This window comes from Vigna radiata, chromosome 6, assembly GCF_000741045.1.
Source record: "Vigna radiata var. radiata cultivar VC1973A chromosome 6, Vradiata_ver6, whole genome shotgun sequence".
NCBI lineage: Eukaryota > Viridiplantae > Streptophyta > Magnoliopsida > Fabales > Fabaceae > Vigna > Vigna radiata.
Genome location: NC_028356.1, coordinates 35,352,615 through 35,362,620, shown reverse-complemented (window position 1 = coordinate 35,362,620; position 10,006 = coordinate 35,352,615). Strand labels below are relative to the sequence as shown.

The 10,006-nt window shown below is 30.3% G+C and overlaps 1 protein-coding gene across 3 annotated transcripts; it reads left to right on the top strand.

The window, feature by feature from the left end:
- The first annotated feature begins 3,659 nt into the window (after positions 1 to 3,659).
- Positions 3,660 to 8,695, top strand: LOC106763110 (probable protein phosphatase 2C 12). 3 transcript variants are annotated; one of them, XM_014647293.2, is made up of 10 exons: positions 3,660 to 3,825; positions 4,308 to 4,541; positions 5,049 to 5,220; positions 6,134 to 6,287; positions 6,378 to 6,441; positions 6,838 to 6,945; positions 7,260 to 7,385; positions 7,579 to 7,814; positions 7,901 to 8,100; positions 8,187 to 8,695. In XM_014647293.2, exons 2-10 carry the CDS (start codon positions 4,347 to 4,349, stop codon positions 8,213 to 8,215), a joined length of 1,284 nt encoding a protein of 427 aa, XP_014502779.1. In that variant the 5' UTR covers positions 3,660 to 3,825; positions 4,308 to 4,346; the 3' UTR covers positions 8,216 to 8,695. The 3 variants fall into 3 exon arrangements, with proteins under 3 accessions (XP_014502779.1, XP_014502778.1, XP_014502780.1); XM_014647292.2 differs by having other exon boundaries at positions 4,209 to 4,541; XM_014647294.2 differs by lacking the exons at positions 3,660 to 3,825; positions 4,308 to 4,541 and adding an exon at positions 4,809 to 4,861.
- Positions 8,696 to 10,006: the final 1,311 nt, after the last annotated feature.

Below are 10,006 nucleotides of genomic sequence, written 5' to 3'. Positions count from 1 at the left end.
TTTCTTCACATAAAAATTCATATTAAATATAATTTTTAATATTAAAATATAACACTACACCTATAACATTATATGCAACCTTTTTTCAAGTTTTGTTGTTATTTGTTGGAAATCATACAGTAGAAAAATAATCTCATCAAGTGGAAACGTACCCACAAATAAAAAAAAAATTAAAATAAAAACACAAAAGAAATTTAATGTAGTTTGACATCTCAAAACTTTCCACGAATACTTAACAAAATATTATTACTTTACATGTAATTTTTTTGACAAAAATTATAAAATTTCTTATACAATTTTTTCTAGAGAAAATTGCAAACCTTCCCGTGTATAAGATTGAAAACCTTCCCGTGACAGACAACTACTCATCTTCCTAAACTATAATATAACTGTTGGTAATCACATAGGAAGAAAATGATCTCTTCAAGCGCAAAAACACAAGTAAAAGCAAAAATATAAATTACTGTTTTAAATTACATAATCCAAATATAAAAAAAAGAGAGTAAGAAATTGTCAAACTATTTTGACTAATTTACCACATAAACTTATTATTTTAATAATTTATATTAAAATTTATTTAAACAATATTTTTATTAATATTTAAGAAATTAATTTTATAAAATAAATATTAATAATATAAAAACATAAATTTTGAATTTTAAGAGCAATTATTTTGAATGCTACTGGAAATTTTGAATTTTATATATATAAGACGGATTTATTACTTTTTTATGTATTTGAATTTCTTTTTTCTTTTTTTTGTTTTTAATTTGTGCATTTAGGTCACACTTTAAATTTATTATCGAAAGGATTAAGTCATATAGGGATGTAATGACTTTTTCACGAGGAAGTCATGAAATGCAAACATGATTTTTTAATAACATTGAAGTCGTACTTTATTTTGACAACTTTAGTAAGATTAAACTTAATTAATCATTACTATTAAGTCATATACATGATTAGATACTTCAACTTTAATTAAAATTGTATATATGATTGACGACTTCAATTTTAATCATTTTGAACTGAAGTCGTGCATAGGTAGGAATGACGACTTTAACATAAATGAATTTTGTATTGAAGTCGTACTTAAGATTGACGACTTCAACCTCAATCGTTTTGAACTAGTGTACAAGAATGGAAACTTCAATACAAATACAAAATGAATTGAAGTCGGACACTACCTTGGCGACTATAACTTGTGTGAAAAACTAAAGTCGTACACTACATTTTTATTCTCATATTGTTATTTTGATGAATTTATAAACCAAAAAAAAAAATGGCCTAAATTAAAGTTGCCAATGTAATGTGCAACTACAATTCATTTTGTATTTGTATTGAAATTTTCTTGAACACAATTTTAATTTAAAATGGTTAAGATTGAAGTCTCTAATCCTAGACACGACTTTACTGCAAAACTCAATTATGTTAAGGTTATCATTTATATGCACTACTTCAGTTCAATATGATTAAAGTCACCAATCATATATATAACTTTATTTAAGAAGGTTGAAGTCGCCAATTATACTTACAACTTTACTCAACAACGATGATTAATAAAGTTTAATCTCAGTTGCAAAATCTAAATACTACTTCTTCGTAATAAAGTTGTCACACTCATATACAACTTAACTCTTTCAATAATAAATTTAAAATGTTTTCCAAATGCATAAATTAAAAAAAAAATAACCCAGTACAAAAATCTGAGTTATTTATATATTATATAAGATGGATTGACACATTAAAATACATTACCAAATTTTAAACAATTTTTTCCCTTTTACACTTTTTTTTAACATTATGTCTATTTCTTTTTCATGTTTTCTTAAACTTGACATTCTTAATATAATTAATATGGATGCTTTATCAATTATCTTTTATTCATTTAAGAAGAACTTCTTTTAGACTGAGCTTAGTTATTTTTTCTTATATTTAACTAGCAAATAATTTCAAATAATATTAACTAAAATATATAAATTATGTTTTTAAATGAATATACATTATTTAATAATAAAATAATTTTTTAATTGGTGGTAACTAGACTATTTTATAAAAAACTTTAACAAAATTTAAATTATTTTATTTAAATAAAATATTTAAAGTAAAAATTATTCAAATTTGTTACATTTAAATTTCTTTATAAAATTTATTATCGAAATACACTCTTACTTAATTTATGTTTGGCATGACTATGATATTTCACAAGAAACTATTATCTCAAGTAACAGGTTATACAAGTAATAATTATATATTAGAAATTCAATATTAAAATATATGTTTAGTCCACATCCCGCACATTTTTTAGTTCAAAACAGAATAGTTAAGCTAGAACAATCATGCATTACTTAATTCTTATTAAATTAATTTGGTAAAAGAATATGAAAAATATATGTAAAAAATGAAATTAATTATTATTTCCTCTTCCTATTTACTTTAAATACTTACCTGTCATCTATTTAGTTATGCAATATGCAGTAATGTTTTTACATTTTTTTACTATAATTCCTTGTTCCAAACAGTCTGGCATATAACACTAAAACACAAAAGCACTTTAGTCAACGCCACAACCGTGATTGTTTCTGAAGAAACTTTTCCTAATCCGACCAAATAAACTTTTGATGTGTACATTAAATACATATTTTTCCAAGAAGGTTGTGTCTTGCATGACACCCTATGCCAAATGGATTTCTGCCAAACAAGTCCTTAAGGTCTTAACTGGCGCCAATTCGGATAATAAGCAACAAAAACAAAGCAATCAAAAGCACGTTTTCGAACTTTTTTTTTTTTTAATTTTATTTGATTGAAACCAATCACGTCAGAAACAAATTTAGGACCGATTCAGCCTTCAACTTACAATATATTTTTTTTCATTCTTTTAAAATATAAACATGTATTTTAGAAAATCCACAATTTTTATTTAATATATAATTTGTCTATATATTTTTTATTTCAATATATTTTTATGAAACATTAAAAAAATATTTTACTTCTAGAATTAATTAACCAACTAAAAGATACAAATAAAATATTTAACATGTTCCATCATAAAATGTTATTTTCAAACATAATATGATATGAAAAAATTTTTAATATAGTTGAATTAAGAAGATTATATCTATTAATTTTTAAAGTTTAAAATTCAAAATATATTAAAATTTAAAATATAATGAACTTTATAATAAAAATTATGAAATAAAGATATATTTAACTTATAATTATAAACTTTACATATAAAAAATATGAATTTTCTAAGAATGTATTGAAAGAAGAACTAATATCACTTTGTTTTTAAGGAAATAGTTAGTAACAAAGTCAATTTAACCTGTTACAAGACATCAACCAAATAATTACTTCCTTATTTTTTTCATCTAATCTTTTAAAAAGAATATATAAAATTAAAGAAACATAACAAGTTTTTGTTTTATTTCTATGTCGTAAAAAATAAATTATAAATAAGTTAAATTAAAATTTTTGAACAATTAAAAATATTTAGTAATATGGTGGAAAGGAAAGGTACTAGAGAAAGTGAATACTCTCTAAAGCTCGCTGGCTTACACAGAGCCGAGCCAAGTTAAAACGATGCGTTTTAGCCACGTCATGGCATCATGCTTTGTGTAATTTTTCTTCTTTCAAAATGAAGTGGTTCAGTTTTAAGCTTTTATTTTCCCTTCTCTTTCTTTCTTTGTCGGTATCAACGAAAACCAACAACAATGGAATATTTGCAGGACGTTGGGATCCGTGTTTCTCGATCACACAGAACAATCCAATTCAGCGTGCCTCCACATTTTCGCGCGTGAACCTCATCGCCATTTTTCCTTCTCCACTGTAAATTCTCGATTCCGATTTGCAATTCAAAGATATCATACTTTTGACAATTTTTTTCTCGTTCATTGCCGTATTTCTAGCGGTTTGAATCTCTTGTTGAGTTTCTCTTTATCTGCTGGAATAACGAAATTGGAAGTTATTTGTTTATTTGTTTATTTTTTTATTGATTTATTTATGTTTTGTCATTCCTGGCCAGTGGTGTTGATATAATTATTTGGTCACTCGTCATTCTCAATGCATTGCGATCTTGATTGTAGCCACAGGGGTTTTTCTGTTAATTTGCATGTAAATGTCGGATTAATTGAGAAATATGGAAATTGCCGTTAAAGTTTTTGATTTATTTGCTTATTAATTAACGCGCGTATGTTTGTTTCCTTATTTAGGATTGCATTTAATTGCACGGAATGGAGGTTTAAAGTTGCAAAGGACATGTTGTTATTGTTGTTGTTCTTCTTCTTATAATTGCTGTTTCGGTGTGGTAGAGGTATTTGGAATTTAAAGATTGAGTGGGAGCGAGAGAAATGGCTGCCAGCAGAGAGCAAACAATTCCTCTTTCGGTGCTCCTGAAGCGTGAATTGGCTCATGAGAAAATTGAGAATCCTGAGATTGTCCATGGTCAAGCTGGCCAAAGCAAGAAAGGGGAGGATTTAACATTGGTAAAAGCAGAATGCCAAAGGATGGTGGGGGATGGGGTGTCTACATATTCAGTTTTTGGGGTATGTTTCTGACGGCCTTCCTTTCCAGATTGAATGACATGTTTTTTATACAGGATTTTGAGGGCTGAAACTTGTGACTGGATTTTAATGTGATATATAATTCTATGGCACGGGACATTATGAACGAGAGAATCCTTATAATTTCAGGCTTATGGACTTTGACTTCTTTTTGTAAATTTATTTAGAATCCAATATGTTGTTTTCATTCTTATATTTGACGTACTTGTGCTCATGGCTGAATTAGACTGTGAAAGGCTTTAGCAAGTTACATATTATCGATCATATTGCTACGTTGATGTGAATGGACTGACGTTTTCAAGGTGTTTTATCCTCAGTTTTCATATTATTTTCCAGATTTGTTTGGGTGCAGTGAATTTAGTTGGATCACAGGAAGAACTATAGCCATTTACCCTCTGAATGCTTATAACTCGCACTGTTATTTATTTATTGTTATTGTTCATTTTTTAGTTTTCCGTGGTTTCATTTTCTGATGTAGAGTTTTTACAGATGTTTGATGGACACAATGGATCTGCTGCTGCTATTTATACTAAGGAGAATCTTCTAAATAATGTTTTAAGCGCAATTCCTCCGGATCTTAACAGAAATGAATGGGTAGCAGCACTGCCGAGGGCTTTAGTTGCTGGCTTTGTAAAAACTGATAAAGATTTTCAAGAGAAAGGTATGAGTTGTTAATTCATTTTAGTGTTTGATTTGTCCTTTTTAACTATTTGTTTAAGAGGGAATTCATGTACAGCAACTTGAATATCCATGTTACTATCACTAAAAATATTTATACATATTTCTAACTTTTATTTTCATCCAACATTTAAAGTTAAAATGTTAAACAATAAATGACAAGGAAAAGCTTTGCAGATATATACGGTGAACATGCTGACCTTATCTTGAAACCTTGGTGTAAATTTCATATTTCTAACCTCTATAAGAAGGTTTGCTACTGGCTCTGCTTGAAAACAAAGTTATCATAATCTCTCCCATGATAGGTGCAACTTGTGCAGTTTCAAACTTTCTTGATTAAGCTAGTTAAGTGTGTAGTTATTTACCTTTGTGAAAAATATTACATAATTTCCCCTTTTTGGAATTTTAATGAATTTTGCTTAGTTTCAGATTGAGATTCTAGAATTGAACATACTGGATTCATTTATTGCTTTTGTAACATCTTTCCTAAGTTTTTTCCCCCTAGCTCTTGTTGGGAGAGGGGGGTTAATTGCTTTATGTTGTTAGAGGGGGTTTAATTGGCCATATGGGTAATATTTTTACCTAAGCTTGACCATTAAGATTGTCTAATGCATGGCGACTGTTATTTGTTTATTTACATGGACAGTAGGGTTGACTCAGGAGTTAGGTTAGAGATTGCATCACATGATGCACTGCAATTACTGACACCTGAAAGATGACTGACTACAATTGCACTGCGACCTTGATTTAAAACATAATGCTAGTTGTTTGCATATTTTAGTATTAGATTGTTGATAAAGAATGTCATTTACTAATAAAAGTTATTAATATGGAGTACCTGAGCTTGACTGACGATAGTATTTAAATTTTCTTTTTTGCTACTATGTTTTATTCAGGACAAAAATCTGGAACAACTGTCACCTTTGTGATTATAGAAGGTTGGGTTGTAACAGTTGCATCAGTTGGCGATTCCCGTTGTGTACTTGAATCTTCTGATGGTGAGATTTATTACTTGTCTGCAGATCACAGACTAGACACGAATGAAGAGGAGTACGTTGTTAATTGAATGTTTTTTCCTTTTCAACTACTGTTTGGAATTTCTCTGTTATAACACAGACTTCCTTCTTTTACTTACATCAGAAGGGTGCGGATCACCTCTAGCGGTGGTGAAGTTGGTCGGCTAAATACAGGGGGAGGTGCAGAGGTACATTCCATTTTAATCATGAGCCCTTTTAACTTCAGTGGTATTTACTACATAACAAGCTTCAACTAGAATCCCTATGGCCATAAAATAAAATGGAGAACGGCTTGTTTTATATTCGATTCCTTCTATTTTTGGTGCATATACTTGCCCGATTACACTACATAAAAAAGAGGTTTAGAAGTAAATGAAAAGAACCTGGAGAACTGAGAGGCGAGGGTAAATTGGGTGATAAGACCATATCAGAAAAGCATAGTACCCCGTCAAAACTTCTACAATCTTTTGGGGACACTGTTTAGGTTTTGTACTATACAGACCATATTTGTTGTTTACCAGTATTCTCTTTGTAAAAAGTGTTTGTCATACCAATTTGCCTTACTAGATTAACTTTTATTTTAGGTTGGTCCTTTGAGATGTTGGCCCGGTGGCTTGTGTCTCTCACGATCTATTGGAGATATGGATGTTGGTGAATTTATTGTCCCTGTACCGCATGTAAAGCAAGTGAAGGTTAGTCACTAACACTACGTCACTTGTGTTTCTCTTGCACAATTTTTTGCTTTATAGGGTTTACATAGTTCCTTTATGTTCTTCTGTTTGATTCTACTCGGATTTTCATTTGCTTCAACTCTTCTAAGCAAGTATTTCTGCCATCTGCATGATGGTACAGGATATTGTGTGGATCAAATTACGTGATTCTTTTGTTGTGAATTTATCTTTTGTGTCAATGTAATCCATTGGTCTCTTTCTTCCTTTTTTAAACAGAGAATTTAATTTATTCCTTTTCTCTCCCCATCTTTTTTTTTTTTTTTATCTTTATTTAGTTGTCCACTGGTGGAGGCCGACTTGTTATCTGCAGTGATGGTGTTTGGGATTCTCTGCCTGCAGAAGTAGCACTTGATTGTTGTCGTGGAATGTCACCTGATGCCGCAGCACCACATATTGTTAAAGTGAGATTAATGTACAATTTTGAATCATTTTGTTTCCTGGGGCTGTTTTCATGTTTGGTATAATAGTAATCTTGACTCAAACATCATATGAGAGATATTGTTTGCAGATTTGCTTAGCTTCCTTGATAACTGTTATATGGTGCCGGTAGTTATGTTTTTGTCCCGTTTGTACTCTGTCTCTTTCTATCTTTAGGAAGCTGTACAAGCAAAGGGACTTAGAGATGATACAACCTGCATCGTTGTTGATGTATTACCTCAGGAGAAGCCACCAGCTTCTGCACCACAAACAAAGAAGCCAGTGAAGGGAATGCTCAAGTCCATGTTTCGTAGAAAGTCTTCTGAATCATCTTCTTATAACGACAAAGATTACGTTGAGCCAGATGTTGTAGTGGAATTGTATGAAGAAGGATCTGCCATGCTTTCTGAGAGGTATACTTTTGTAACAACTTGTCTAAGTTAACCACTTGCTCTGTAGTTTTTTTCTTCTGACAGTATAATGTTTGTCTAAATCGCAGGTTCAATACTAAATATCCAGTCTGCAACATGTTTAAGTTGTTTATGTGTGCAGTGTGTCAAGTAGAGATAAAACCTGGAAAGGGCATTTCAATACATGAGGGTGAATCCGATTCTGGAAAATTTCGTCCCTGGGACGGACCTTTTCTGTGCTCAAGTTGCCAAGAGAAGAAAGAAGCCATGGAAGGGAAAAGATCATCAGGTGTTTTGATAACCCTTCGTTGTTCCCTGTCTTCCTTTGATAGACGTGTCCATAATATAACCCAATATTTGTTATTCTGATTTCAGGTAGAGTTAGCAGTGGAAGTGACGACTGAACTCTCATCTACATTTGCATTTTGAGAGTGATAAAAATTGTTAATATGATGGCAAGGTCAACCATCGAAGCAAGAAAGATTCCCTTCTATTATCACAGGGGCTTTATGGATATAATTTGGAATTCCAAATGAAAATGCGTATGAAAGCCAATAGCATCCCGTTAGAAGATTCTTGACTTCAAAGTAATGAAATAGCAACAACCAAGTGTTGTGAACGGTTGTGTTAAATGTGGCAGTGCACACCAAGCTGTCCGAGGTAATGTATTCTTTTTTATATCGTTTTTTTGGGATCCGTTCATTTGTATATGGATCTATTGGAATCACTATTGACCTTTAATGAAAGTAGCCTTTGTTATTGTAATGTAATATAGGAAGTTTAATTAGAATTCATGGGATCAATTTATTGTAGGCTAGAGGTGTGTTTAAGCCTATTGAATGATTCGTTCCTTCATCATTCCATTTTGACATTTCTTTTTTCTCCATGCCAAGATAAGATCTTCTGTAACAGATTTTGTTAGGTAGAAGTATCCCTTTACCTTCTTCAATTCCCCTACTCCTCTCTCCAAAAGTCTCCCAGAAAAAGAGGGAACGAAACTACATTAGTACATTACACATTTACACCCCACCCAACTTTTCTGTTTTTTTTTCCTATTATATGAGCATCATTGCACGCATTTGAATTACCACTGTCAAAATAAATATTGTAAAATACACCCATACCCTTGAAAAATGTTGAACTGTTTCCCAAATATAGATGCTCTAATGTTTTTACTACTTTTACGACAATTCCTTTTTAGAGAATTATACTGGAATCCAGGACCCAAAAATAAGAGCAATTTGTTTACTATTATTCTATTCTATCGCGTGGATTGTACTCTAAATGGAAATTTAGTAGTTACTTTCTCTGCTAACCAAAATTTAGTTTTTAAATATCATAATTTTTTACATTGCGTTGTCCATTTACTAATAGTTTTTAAACTATTACACATATTGAGTTGTGATATTGGAAGAAAATGTATATGTACTATGTAATTTTTTTTATATGGCAGTGTATTGTCACATGTAAGTGTTCACATCGAGCAAAAGCTATTTGTCAAAAAGACATTGATTTTGCAATATGTCCACTGTGAATGGCCAAATGGTTCCGGATTATAAAACACTTCCGGTTTAAAAAAATTATCTTAGAATATGAAGTTTTGAATTCACCAATTTCCTGGAAATATCTTTCGAAATATGTATTTTGAAATGTAATTATTTTTAATTTTTAAATAAAAGGTATTTCTAGATCTAAAAATATATTTTGAATTGTAAAATTCAAAATGTGTTTTTTTAATATATTTCAGATTGCACAGTCTAAAAATATTTCTTTTCATTATAATTTTAGTAAGGGATAATTTGGTAATTTTGAAATCCTAAATTTATAAGGATGCAAAAAGAAAGAAAAAAGGTGCAGGAATAAATGGTCTACATGATGTTATTGAATCTAATTATATTGTTTTTTGTGTTTCCCAAAAATATACAACGAAAAGCTTTAGAAGATTTTTTCATGTACTATCATTATTTTCTTCATGCACCCCCAACTTTTGGTATACTTCCAATTTTATCCTTACAAAATATATGGGGTGTACAAGTAATTCAGTGGAGTCCTCAACCTGATTTTAAAATCCAATGTGTATGTGATATGAGGTGTATGAAATCTAATTTGATACATTAGTCAATACCTATTAGTTTATTCTCATATTTTATACGTTTTGTAGGTTTTTTACTATCTTTATTTTAAGTGGTAAAAGA

Excerpts from the sequence above, each read along its gene's own strand:
- LOC106763110 (XM_014647293.2), top strand. The coding sequence starts at position 4,347 with ATGGCTGCCAGCAGAGAGCAAACAATTCCTCTTTCGGTGCTCCTGAAG. Across the intron at positions 6,288-6,377 it reads CTAGACACGAATGAAGAGGA|AAGGGTGCGGATCACCTCTA; the intron begins GTACGTTGTTAA and ends TACTTACATCAG. Across the intron at positions 7,815-7,900 it reads TCTGCCATGCTTTCTGAGAG|GTTCAATACTAAATATCCAG; the intron begins GTATACTTTTGT and ends TCTAAATCGCAG.